Source organism: Cydia strobilella, chromosome 21 (assembly GCF_947568885.1).
Source record: "Cydia strobilella chromosome 21, ilCydStro3.1, whole genome shotgun sequence".
NCBI lineage: Eukaryota > Metazoa > Arthropoda > Insecta > Lepidoptera > Tortricidae > Cydia > Cydia strobilella.
In genome coordinates this window covers 8,873,969-8,887,977 of record NC_086061.1, presented here as the reverse complement: position 1 = coordinate 8,887,977, position 14,009 = coordinate 8,873,969, and the positions used below count along the sequence as shown (strand labels likewise).

Genomic DNA, 14,009 nt, shown 5'->3' with positions numbered 1-14,009 from the left:
GTATCGAGTTAAAATAAATCGTTTACTCAAGACCTAGTGCGTTTTGCTGTTAATAGTATATATTAAATCTGTGACTAAATCAATGTAACAAACCTTGTGGCGTTATGTATGAGGATATCGTCCGGCTCGGCGTTCTTGCGCCGCATGAGAGTGACGCGCCGCCGACCGTCCGGAGCGCACACGTACACCGCACCGAAACCGCCACGCGAATATCCTTCGCCATCTCCACCTTATTAAAAAACATTTTAAAAATACTTTGGTCACCACCACATTCGATTGAGAATTGCCTTAAAGGCGGTTCCCTGAGCCAGAAGGCGAAAAATCTCCTTATATGATCATGTTTTTCTAAGAGGCGTTGATATTCGTAGACGTGGAAAAAATATATGTAGTTCTTGACTATATTATCTTTAATAACTGTTCGCAAGAAAGCACACCTCCGCGGATGCTGGCAGTTTATATATAAAAGTTAATGTAGCTTCTTTTGTGCTTTTGCATGTCAAACGTCTCTTATTCATTTTTCCACAAGAAAGATTAAACATATTATTTTACATTCGGAGTTATTTCTAATAAAAACCCATCAGACCCGTAAACAATAACATAGCTTCCGATACACGAATTACGACACTTCGCTCGATACAATTAATTCCCAAAGTAACAAAGAAGGAAGAAAAAACAATCTTAACATAAATAGTAATTTCATAGCTTCCGAATTTCGATATTGTAAGATAACGTTTTTAAAATAAATAAAAATCGACAAAATTCGATCAAAATTGACACTTGGCGCGCATGATTTTTCCCGTTCTTTCTTGCGAAATGTGACAGTGACAGCGGCAAACCGATGGAACGGCCTTAACCAAAAAATAACCTTTTTGAACCCACAATGAACTTATTGTAATTTTCTGGGAAAAAGTAGGCATGGAGTAGAAAGGAAATTCTTATGAAATAATACAGTGCTTCGCCTTGTACCCATCTACCCATAGTAGTTAGGAGCTAGGTCGATCTGTGAAATCTGTGATATGTTATTTATTATACACGATGTGAAGATAAAATACCCTGCTGGTTTACCTTTAGTAACGGCCGTGTAGTACAAACGCCCTGACACCCAGTCGAAGGTCACACCCCGTATTATAGCCGTGTCTTGAACCTGTAAATATGCAATTACTTTATAATGTAAAAAAGATAAGATAAAGATAAATAAATACATATAATGCTGGTGGTGTAGCGCGTAGGTGACGTCTATAGTTTGACAGTCAGTGTCAAAACATACATACATACATATACAAGTATACATATACAAGTAGTCATAGACGCGCCACCGAGCGACCGGGGGGGGGTAAGGGAAAGAATATTCATATAAAATTTGGGCAGCATAGGATTTTTTCTCTTTCACTCTTATAAATTTCGGTATTTCGCCATCGCCTCCCATGATGCGACCCGGTCGGTAATAAGGACAACGCATGGTACTATTTTCTCATTCCTCTTATAGGAATCGCAATAAGACTATCTTTCTCTATCAATGAGTTTCAGGCCCTTGGTTATATAGCATTGTAATAACTCACTATGACCCTGACGAACGCGCGACAGTGTCCGCTTATAGCGTGTGATGTCTATAGTGGACAGTCGCAGTGTCACTATAACTAGGTTCGTGGTATAGTATTGTACTCGCTATGACCCTGACGAACGCGCGACAATCGTGTCCGCTTATAGTGTGTGATGTGTATAGTGGACAGTCGCAGTGTCACTATAACTAGGTTCGTGGTATAGTATTGTACTCACTATGACCCTAACGAACGCGCGACAGTGTCCGCTTATAGTGTGTGATGTCTATAGTGGACAGTCGCAGTGTCACTAATAACTAGGTTCGTGGTATAGTATTGTACTCGCTATGACCCTGACACGGGAGTTGTTTCCGTTTCTTGCGTACAGTTGTGTTGTATAATATTGTACCAAAGATAGATAACTCCGTAATAGATCGATACAGTCTAAGGAAAAAACGTGCCTCGAAAATCAAGAAAATTTGATTCTTGATCAGATAGCGCCACTAGTTTTGGCCTACACTCGTATAGAGGGCGTTGACGGTTTCGTTTGTTATTTATAATTTTAACGCATATCAGTGAAAGAACATGGGTCAAAATCGTATAAAAATAATTAATGCAAATAAAAAAAAAAACATTTATCCATATTTTAATACATTTTAACGTATTTTTATAAATCTTCATTTTGAGTTTTAAAGTGTGTCGATAGATGGCAGTGAATTTACAGTGGTCACAAAATTTACTATGACAGTACCGCTCTATCTTATTATATCCTCTTTGCTATGACCCTGACCAGGGACCGGCCCGCTATCCCTTATCGGGGTTTTATAAGGGTATTGCATAAGGCTTAACTCACCATACCCTTTGCCAGACGAAACCCTTTGTTTTGGTTTTAAAAACCCTTATATAAAGCTACCACATTTGAGTATCGGTAGCCCAAATACCCTTACAAAACCCTTATCATCCGCTCACCAACACCTTGCATATTGCTTATAAGGGTTAGCCTTATAAAGGGCTTCCCTTTTAGCATATAAGCGTGCTAATTTAAGTCGTCTACCTTGTTCATAAAGCACACATTACTTCGAATCCGAGCGATCGTCGGCGGCGACGGCGGCGTTCTTTGACTAGGCACGTATTTTCTTTCCTTTTCATACACTACCGTAGATATATACTAATCCTGTCTCTTTCACGCAAAGGGAGGTTTTATAAAAAGCGCTTAAAGATAAGGGTAACCCTTATTAAGAGCTAGCCTTATTTTTGGTTAGCTTTTCGGTAAGGGTTAGTCAAAGGTAAGGGTATGAATGGGCTTGCAGTTCAAAAGGGAAAGTCTTTCAATGTGTTAGCCGTGTTTAAGTGTCGCCCATTGAAAGGGTTTTATCGCGGAAAGGGTTGTCCGGTCCCTGACCCTGACACGCTAGTTGTTTCCGTTTGTTGCGTACAGTGTTGTTTAATATTGTACTCACTATGACCCTGACTGGCGGGCGGACGACGCTGGTAGTGTCCGCTTGTAACGCGTGTGTGGCGTCTATAGTTGACAGTTTTCCCGAAGTGTCCGACCACCATACGAGCCAGGAGTTGCCAACAAGGGCAGTTGTGATTGATGTTATTTCGACACTGGAACAAACATGAATTTTAACACTTGAAAGTCTTTGTCAATATTTAACGATGAACGCTTAACGTCATCAAAGTAATAGATGGATAGTCTAAGGAAAAAAACGTGCTTCGAAAATCAAGAAAATTTGATTACTACCTTTGGCCTACTCTCGTATAGATGGCGTTGACGGTTTCGTTTGTTATTTAACAATTTTAACGCATATCAGTGAGAGAACATGGGTCAAAATAATATAAAAATAATTAATGCAAACATTGTAAATAAAAAAAATCACGTATCCATATATAAATACATATTTTGGTATTTTAATTTTAGTCTTAATCGTGTGTCGATAAATGGCAGCGACTTTACTGTGGCTACAAAATTTACTATGACAGTAACGCTCTATCTTATTATATCTACGTCATAAACAAAAACGTCACTCACACGCCAAGGTGACGGGCGCAAGCGAGCTAATGTAAACCTTACTTGAAAGTGTGAAGGTTACTTTGACAGCGTACGCCATAACGCTTATACAGGATGATTTCTAGTTCGTGATCCAGAACCACTTTTTCTGACTCTGTAAATGATCCGCATTCGCATATGATAAGTATAGGTATTTGATTAAAAGATAATTAATATTGTCTTCGGTTACCGCGATAGTTACTCATGAAATAAAACTATGAAAAAAGATTATATCGCGTATATTGAATTTATAATACATCCCGACGTGACGGGTGGCGTGACGGGGGGGGGGAGTCACCCGTTGACCACGAACGCTGTAAAGGGTTCGAAACGTCGGGATGTATAAATTCAATATACGCGATATAATCCGTTTACATAGTTTTATTTCAAAAGATAATTAGTTGAATTTGTCTTATTTTTCAAGTAAAATTATTCTTATACTAAGTAATCACTGATCATAGTCACCCTGGCTTTTGACATTACGCAGTATGGAAAGCGACAAGACGCCACATTGAGTAGGGTGACCAAATTGTATGCAAAAATGTTTTTTTCTCTACTTGTCATCTGAAAAAATCATCATTATGTGTGATAAACAATAATTAGCAACATCATTAGGTTCATCTTTGAATTCTGTATGTCTTCTCCTCTTGCCCCACGACCTCTAAATCACCCTGTATGTGTTAATGGCGTTGTGAGCAAGACTAGTTAAGACGCCTTTTTGTTCTTGGCGTTTAAAAGGTAAAAAAGATAGGTATTCGCATTTTCAATGATAAATAAATATAGTACATAACCTGTGTCTAAATTTATATTTTGTATAATTTATTTTTAAATTTAAGCGCATTATGGTTGGCATGGTGGTTGGAGGACGGGGTAGTGGACATCAACCAACCCGCTGGGTAGACACTGTGAAGAAGACCTGCCAGGGATCTACACAAGGCGCCTATTATCAGAACGGCGGAAAATCGTGCAGAATGGAGAGCCTTGGTGCACAAAATAACGACCTCATGTGGTCGCGACCCTCAGCCATGTGGAACCGAGGAAGAAGAGAAGAAATTTATAAAACCGAAAATGACATACGTTTCATCACCCGCGATATACAGCACCCGTGAGTCCTTTTCTCTCTTCGTGAGCTCCCAAGCGCGGAGTGACCCGTTCACGGCTACTATTGCTTGTGCCTTCTCACCTAAGAAAAATATTGAATGTGTAAAACAGACACGCGATAATGAGTAAAACAAAACATAATTTTAAATCCAACTATAGTTCGTTTTTTTTAGCATTAGAAAAAAGGTAAACGATCTTCACGTGTCTTTTTATTGAAAAATATTGTAAAACGTTTTAAAAAATTTAGTTTATATTATATTGTCTTCGGTTACCGCGATAGTTACTCATAAAATAAAACTATGAAAACGGATTATATCGCGTATATTGAATTTATAATACATCCCGACGTTTACAGCGAACGTGCGTGAGCGTGCGTGAGCGTGCGTGAGCGTGACGGGTCACCCGTTGACCACGAACGCTGTAAAGAGTTCGAAACGTCGGGATGTATTATAAATTCAATATACGCGATATAATCCGTTTTCATAGTTTATATTACTTATAAAAGCAAAAGAATGTAAAAGATCGTATATTCGTATATGATTTATTGGCGAGAGGTCGCACAGGATCGAGAAAAGTGGCGCTGTCTTGTGTCAGAGGCCAAGTCTCATTTTGGGTCACTGAGCCAACGGAGTAAGTAAGTAAGTATATGATTTATAATTGTAACATATATTTGCTGAGACTTGTTTTTCAAGTGATTTTTAATAAAAAGGCACGTCAAGATCGCTTACCTTCTTTCTAATGCTAAAAAAACGAACTATATATATATATATGGAATATTAATTTGTACATCCTGTAAGTTTGTCTATCTGACCTGGCTATAGTTTTCCACTCCTCTACTCGAAGGTTAGCTGGAAGAGATCCCTTATAGGGATAAGTTCGCCTTTGTACTTCCATTACTATAATTTATTTTTTTAAACCTGTGTTGTGTACAATAAAGTGATCAAATAATGTTATGAAAATATTTTGAATTGTTTTTTTAACTAGTCACACTACTATATTTAAATACTGAAATAGATATCATACACGAAAGAAAATGTGACCAAATCAAGTCAAGGTACGATTCCCGCCTCGGCCACCGGTGGACTTGGTCACATTTTCTTTAGTGTATATCTAATTCAGTTTATAATTTTAAATTTCTAAGCAAAATTTAAGGCCACTTGCACCATCCCACTAACCCGGGGTTAACCGGTTAAATCGTTAATTCATTGTCAATTTGTACTGGTAACCATGGTAACGCTAAGATAATGGATCCTTGAGAAATTTGGCTGCTCCAGATTCTAGCAAGATGAGATGACATGCCGCTGTGCCCTGCAGTCAGAAGCTTTCTCATGATAAAACGTACGTCTGTCAAATCTAAAAAAAACCGGCCAAGTGCGAGTCGGACTCGCGCACGAAGGGTTCCCCGTACCATTAGGGAATAAAACAGCAAAAAAATCACGTTTGTTGTATGGGAGCCCCACTTAAATATTTATATTATTCTGTTTTTAGTATTTGTTGTTATAGCGGCAACGGAAGTAAATCATCTGTGAAAATTTCAACTGTCTAGCTATCACGGTTCATGAGAAACAGCCTGGTGACAGATGGACAGACGGACAGACAGACGGACAGCGGAGTCTTAGTAATAGGGTCCCGTTTTTACCCTTTGGGTACGGAACCCTAAAAAATGTTTTCGTAGTTATGAAATTTGTGTATATGAATATGAATCTGTAGCTGCTTACCTATCGCTTCACAAGTCCAAGTGTTATCCGGCAATTGTCTATGTTTGTAGCCTTCCAAGCATCTATAGAGAAAAAAATTGTATTTACAATATGTATGTTTAAAACAGAATGTTTGAATAACACAAGTACATTTTTTGTCTTGTAAAAAAGTAAGAAAAACGTTCAGAAAATGGTATATATGGCAAGCTAATTTTGTCAGAAAAAAAAGCCCATAACATAGAAAAAGGTAGGCGCGAACGGTCGGAATCCCATATGTAGACTAGTTCCTGATAACGTGAAATAAGAATTGAAATGCCGATTTGCAACACAATTATATTATTATTAGAATAAACGCGTATACATGTTAATAAAATTCTTTGAAGGAAAAATAAAAAGCTTGACAATGGGCGCGGCTTATATATAGGTCGCAGCAAAGATAAATATAACTCTGTAATAGATGGATACAGTCTAAGGAAAAAACGTGCCTCGAAAATCACGAAAATTTGATTCTCGATCAGATGGCGCCACTAGTTTTGGCCTACTCTCGTATAGAGGGCGTTGACGGTTTCGTTTGTTATTAATAATTTCAACGCATATCAGTGAAAGAACATGGGTCAAAATCATATAAAAATAATTAATGCAAATAAAAAAAACATTTATCCATTTTTAAATACATTTTACTTATTTTTATAAATCTACATTTTTAGTTTAAAAGTATGTCGATAGATGGCAGTGAATTTACAGTGGTTACAAAATTTACTATGACAGTAACGCTCTATCTTATTATATCCTCTTTGGTCGCAGGAAACTCGTAGCGCGCGATGTGTGCAGCGCAGCGCCATCTACCATGAAATTGAGTAAACTTTCTTGCTTGCCGCAACACCATACAAATTTAGAATATCGCGTTTCTACTAACAAATTGAAATGCCGGGAGACAATTACAAAACCAAGATATAATTCCACGCGAACGAAGTCGCGGGCACCAACAAGTATTCCCACAAATGAAAACCGAAGAGTATAGTATGAATCTTCTCAAATGATTTTTACGCCTTAGACCCTAATCTGTTAAACAAAAGCCATTGTTTGTTTTAGGCGTTTTTTCATTGTGTCTGAGCGCGTGGCCATTGTGTCTGAGCGCGTGGCACGCTGGTCATAATGAGCTACTTACTTGCAAGTGTGGTTGTGTGCGTGCTTCGGTATGCACACCTGCGAGCACGACCGCCAAGTACACGGGCCCTCTTCGCCTGCGTACAAACATTAATCCGTTATGGCCTTCTTATTATTATTTAGACCACAAGGTGTAACAAAAATAGTGGGTTTGCCCGTTTAAGTCCATATTCGGTATCGTGATCTGATTAGGAAAATACAGAAGAAAAACAATTTCTTATTCTGTTTTTTAAGGTTTCAATATTTGGCCACCCTTCAATAACTAGCCACCTTATACTAAAATGAATTATGTTTATAGGTGAATAGTATTCATTTTTAGTTTAGAGTGGCCAGTAATGGGGTTGGCAACTGTCAAAGGTTGGCAAAGATGGCGCCATCATAGCTTGCCCCTTTTTCTATGAGATTTGGCTTAAGGGCTGGCATCCAGGACATTAAAAAAACAAAAATTTGACATAATTCTAGGGATTGACAGGGCAAGCTATGCTATGCTGGCGCCATCTGCTAAATTGCTAATTATTACGAACGGCCAACTCATTTCCAATCACGAGTCTTTCACGTCTTTTAAAGACGCAAAGGACATCAAAAATTACCTAAAACAAATAAGTGTTATGAACAACACAAAGCAATACTTTATTTTAATCAAACTATAGTATCAGTTACGCCGACACTTCGCTCGCTAGTTTACGGTAGTGACAGCGACATCTAGCGACTAATTTAGTAAACTTTCAGAATGAAATAAATTATGAAAAAGTTTACTCAACTCCGATAGTGTTGTTAAATAAGCAATATAATGGCTCTTTTGGGGCCAAAAACAAAAAAGGAAAGTTCAAAACTACCGTTAACTTGGGTGAATTGGGACAAAACTTGAAATGTGATTTACCTGATAATTTCTCAAATAAATACTCACGCAAATTATATCATTCGATTGAAAATAATAGTAGATTTTTTACGATACAATTTGTGTGGGTAGTTTTTAAGAAACTGTTAGGTTAATCACATTTTCTTTTGTCCCCATTCACCCCAGTCATCCATATTCACCCCGGTTGACGGTATTGCATAATAGTAATACGCACCGGTGTCGCAGTCTGCGCTTGCGGGTACGCAGCGGCCGTCGCCACACATGCGCTCGTCCGAGTCGCACACTGACTCCGAGGAACGTCTGCTGCCTGTAAAGAGCATATAATAGGATAGAGCGGTACTGTCATAGTAAATTTTGTAGCCACAGTAAATTCACTGCCATCTATCGACACACTTTAATACTAAAAATGAAGATTTATAAAAATACGATAAAATGTATTTAATATGGATAAATGTTTTTATTTTATTTTTATGATTTTGACCCATGTTCTTTTACTGATATGCGTTAAAATTGTTAAAAAACAAACGAAACCGTCAACGCCCTCTATACGAGAGTAGGCCAAAGGTAGTGGCGTCATCTGTTCGAGAGTCAAATTTTCTTGATTTTCGAGGCACGTTTTTTCCTTAGACTGTATCCATCTATTACGGACTTATATCTATCTTTGGTACGTAGTGAGCTCGCTCTTATAATTCTTTAATCTACTAATTATTTTTTTGCCAGACCCTAATCTGCTAAACAAAAGCCTTTGTTCCTTTTTGCGTCCGCGTGCCCATTATTGGTGAGCGCATGCCACTCGCTAATACACAATGGTCACGCGCTCACCACCAATGAGCACGCGCACGAACAAAAGGAACAAAGGCTTTTGTTTAACAGATTAGGGACTTTGGGGAAAAAAATAATTTGAGAAAATGCAGACTATATGCGTATTTGTAAGTGTTCGCATAAAGTACAATGGTGTAGTACCATCACCCACGAGAAGGTAAAAGAGATAATAGCACAGAGAGTATGGGAAGAAGAGGCTGGATGCAGACAGTCGAGGATGATGATTAAAGGTATAGATCACAGGAGAACCAGATATCTTTTGAAAATAGGTAAGAGCAGTCTAAGACTACTGACAGGTATCATTACAGGTCATAACACTCTCAATAGACACCTTAAGATAATGGAAATTAGTAGACGCCTCCTGTCCACATTGTGGTAAGGATGAGACTAGCTCTCACTTACTAGCAGTGTATTATGTATGCGGCACCGCGATATAATACATTCAGTAGAGACACGCTGAAAGAGAATGAACTAAAGGACGTAGAACTTAAAGATGTCCTTCTGTTCTGCAGGAAAACAAGAAGATTCGAGGAGAATAGTGTGGGAATGCCGCCGGGACAGTAACCTGCAGCTCCAACTTCAGAGAACTGGGCTGAATGAACGCGACACGTGATCGACAGCCCGCCTGCTTCCGGCCGGGCGTCCCTACACTACATCTACATCTACCATCGCCCACACTGTTAACTGTACATCGGTGGACGTTATGCCCTTTGTAATAATGTCCATCACAAGTCACATCAGACGTTCTGAAGCGCCATCTCAAAGCTTGCGACATCCCATCTGAGCGCTAGGAGGAGCTTGCGGTTAAGAGACCGGAATGGCGCAATAAGGTAAGAGAAGGTGTAGCTACTTTCGAAGAAGCTCGAACACCTGGACCAAAAGCGCCTTCAACGGAAGTCTCGACCTAAGCCGTCCTACGCGTACACTAATAACGAACAAGGGCAGCTTTATTGTGCATAGTGCGACCGGATATTTATAACAAAGTTCGGTTTTGCGAGCCATATACGTGCTCATCAGAGAAAATTGTAAAGGTCGCCGTTGTCGGACGCGATATGGAGGATATATATATATATATATATATATATATATATATATATATATAATAAGGACCACCAATGGAAAGTTAACAGTGTTGTTGTTTGTACGTACACATCATGGAGTTCTCGTCAGAACCGTCCGGGCAGTCGACGTAACCGTCGCAGAGCAGGGCAGACGGCAGGCACGAATCGTTGCCGCATCTGTCGGATTGTATAGAATTTATAAACTGAAAATATATATCATACACTAAAGAAAGTGACCAGTCCACCGGGAATTTGGGACGGGTAACGCCGTAGCCGGGTGGTCCAGTGGTCAGGACGTTAGCCGCGTAAGCTGAAGACGCGGGTTCGATTCCCGCCTCGTTCACCGGTGGAATTTATATATATACCTATTAGTAGTAGTAGTAATCACTTTATTGTACAAAACACAGGTTTATAGTAAATATTAGTATTAATTTGACTACTTAAAAAAAACAAATCAAAAAATATTTCATAAAATAAGTTGATTGTATAGAAGTTAGTTGGATTGTATAGAAGTAAGGTAAAAATACATAAAATTGATCAAAGAGAGCATAGAATAACCCATTTAAGCCATTTTAACCCATTTCACAGTGTAGTGTAGGGCACAGCTGATGCACTTGATACCTATAAACTATTCACGAATAAAGCATTTGATTCTTGATTCTATCTCCCATCTGTATTTTACTACTTTACAGAACATTAACTTAACAATACCATTAACCTTGACATACTGTTATTTGATACACAATGGTTTAACGACCATTGCCATAACCTGTTAAAACTTTAGTATATAAGCCGAGCGTTTTCTCTAAATATATTCATTCTTTACTCCACTCTTGTGTTATTATTATACTCCTGAACGCCCCACACTTCAACAGGATTAGTTTTCCTAAACAAAGACAGTTGCCTAACATATCTCTCTTACCAGTCTTCGTCTCCTACCGCCATATTTTACTGTTTCCCGTCGTAATCCCATTCCGTGCGCATGGCCCCGGCGCACTAGTGGTGGTATATAGTTGTGCAGTTGTCACAGGTATAGGGTTTTGTTTACCTGAACATGGGCGGTGGACACGCGTGTCGCTCGCACCCCTCCTCGTCTCCCCCGGCCACGCAGTCCCGCCTGCCGTCGCAGCGCCAGGCGGCGGGCGCGCACTGTGCGCCGGCGCAGGCGAGTCGCGCGCCGCACGAGGGCGCGGGCGGCGCCGCGCACGACTCCTCGTCTGACCCGTCCGTGCAGTCCACGGACCCGTCGCACCACCATTCGCTGGAATTTGAAAAAAAGTTCGATGAGGTTAAACGGACTAAGTGCCAGTTGCACCATCCGCACTTGACAGACTGATCAACGTCACCGGGCGCGCCGCGGCGGTTTACTATGAAACTTTCCATACAATAACGTTTAGCGAACTCTTTAACGATGACAAACATTTTGGTGCAACCGACCCTAAGTCGGGGCTTCCCAAACTGTGCGTCGCGCGCCCTGGGGCACCGTAGACACTAGAGTAGAGGAGGGCGCCGTGAGCGTGAGGCAATCCTCCTCACCATGTTACCTATCTATTTCGAATAGCCTAGCTAGGCTAGGGCGCCGCCGCCGAAATTATAAGCACTTGCAAGTGCGCAACGGACTGAAAAAGATTGGAAGCCTGGGTTAAGTCTAATATAGGTACTAAGGACGGTTAGTCTATTTCGCGAGCGAGATACTGTCTACAGCGCTCAACCTATCCCGCACAACCGTCTGCATTTTCTGTTGCTACCCCTATAAACTAGATGGCGTTTTACATCCTACCTTGTGTCTGCAACAAGGTCTAGCCCTAGCATCACATAAAGGCGCGCAGTCAGTTTCGTCAGAACCGTCGACACATTCCGCCGCCCCGGAGCAACGTAAGGCACCACGATGTTAATACACTACTAAACTAGATGGCGTTGTACATACCGTAGCACACAATCCTTGTGTCTGCCACACGGTCTGACCCCAGCATCACATAAAGGCGCGCAGTCAGTTTCGTCAAATCGTCAGAACCATCGACACATTCCGCCGCCCCGGAGCAACGTAAGGCACCACAATGTTGATACACTAGTATACTAGATGGCGTTGTACACACCGTAGTACACAATCCTTGTGTCTGCCACACGGTCTGGCCCTAGCAGCACATAAAAACGCGCGCAGCCAGTTTCGGCAGAACCGGCGACACATTCCGCCGCCCCTGAGCAACGTAAGGCACCACGATGTTAATACACTAGTAAACTAGATGGCGTTGTACATACCGTAGCACACAATCCTTGTGTCTGCCACACGGTCTGGCCCTAGCGTCACATAAAGGCGCGCAGTCAGTTTCGTCAGAACCGTCGACACATTCCGCCGCCCCGGAGCAAAGTAAGGCACCACGATGTTGATATACTAGTAAACTAGATGGCGTTGTACATACCGTAGCACACAATCCTTGTGTCTGCCACACGGCCGGGCTCTAGCGGCACATAAAGGTGCGCAACCTGTCTCGTCGGAACCATCTGCACATTCCGCCGCCCCGGAGCAACGTAAGGCGCCACGTATACACTCGCCGTTGGTGCATCTGTAACGTTGAACGACGCTTAGTAAAAATGACAAAAAAAATCTTATACACGGTGGCTAAAAAATAACGGATACGATGATAGATGTCAACTCATTACAATTTTGCGACATTTGGCATTCAATTATAACCTAAAAATTGTATGCAGACGACATCTATCATCGTACCCTTCCAGTTTGAAAAATACTACAGGGTGTGCCAGTGATAAATTCTCTTTTCGTATTGACGTCTTTCGTTAAAATGCATTTATCATTGGCCCACCCAGTATATAAACTTTTTAGTATTTTGACCAAGTAACAGTATATAGGGTGGCTAAAAAATAAGTGTATTCCCGTTGCCAGAGAAGTTTTGGGATTATACGTTTTGGCTGCTCGATTTTCTATGGGAGGGTAATTTTTTTTTTCGCGATTTCGTGGTTGATCCCATAGTAAAAGTTGCTTAGTATAATCCCAAAACCTCCCTGGCAACGGGAATACACTTATTTTTTAGCCACCCTATATACTGTTACTTGGTCAAAATACTAAAAAGTTTATATACAGTGTGGGTCAATGGTAAATGCATTTTAACGAAAGACGTCAATATGAAAAGAGAATTTATCACTGGCACACCCTGTAGTATTTTTCAAACTGGAAGGGTACGATGATAGATGTCGTCTGCATACAATTTTTAGGTTATAATTGAATGCCAAATGTCGCAAAATTGTAATGAGTTGACATCTATCATCGTATCCTTCCAGTTTGAAAATAGTATAGCGGCAGCTACTTTTTAAATTTGTTTCAAGAAGTGTAATTTATTTCTGCAAATTGTTTTTTATTTAGTTCAAAGTTTAGTTCTCGTAGTTTAGTCGATCGCTGTCATCGTCGAAATCTACTTAAACCACAATCCGCCCAGAAATCCACAACATCAAAATTGCGGCCGTTTTCATGGATTATTTTACCTAAACTCAGTCTCGGAGCAGTTCCTAGGCTCGCAATTTAGCCCATCGCTGTCACCATCGAAATCTACTTAAAACTCAACCAGCCCAGAAACTCAAAACATCAAAATGGCGGTCTATTTTTATCCATCGTTTTATCGGAACTCAGTCTCGGAGCAGTTCCTAGGCTCGCAGTCGGGCTCGTCGCTAAAATCAACATTAAATGCAATCGCCCCA

At 40.4% G+C, this 14,009-nt stretch overlaps 2 protein-coding genes across 2 annotated transcripts in view; one reads left to right on the top strand and one right to left on the bottom strand.

Annotated features, from left to right (window-relative positions):
* Positions 1-14,009, top strand: part of LOC134750990 (NADH dehydrogenase [ubiquinone] 1 beta subcomplex subunit 3) — a 519,415-nt gene that overhangs the window by 399,120 nt on the left and 106,286 nt on the right. The window lies entirely within an intron of this gene.
* The window catches only part of LOC134751277 (prolow-density lipoprotein receptor-related protein 1), a 119,756-nt gene that overhangs the window by 1,118 nt on the left and 104,629 nt on the right, over positions 1-14,009 (bottom strand). The window contains exons 77-86 of the mRNA XM_063686660.1: positions 12,719-12,862; positions 11,347-11,559; positions 10,387-10,475; positions 8,630-8,722; positions 7,558-7,633; positions 6,411-6,472; positions 4,669-4,774; positions 2,999-3,149; positions 1,066-1,144; positions 94-229 (exon numbers count right to left, since the gene is read on the bottom strand). Coding sequence (XP_063542730.1) covers positions 94-229; positions 1,066-1,144; positions 2,999-3,149; positions 4,669-4,774; positions 6,411-6,472; positions 7,558-7,633; positions 8,630-8,722; positions 10,387-10,475; positions 11,347-11,559; positions 12,719-12,862 — 1,149 coding nt within the window. The remainder of the gene's footprint in view (positions 1-93; positions 230-1,065; positions 1,145-2,998; positions 3,150-4,668; positions 4,775-6,410; positions 6,473-7,557; positions 7,634-8,629; positions 8,723-10,386; positions 10,476-11,346; positions 11,560-12,718; positions 12,863-14,009) is intronic.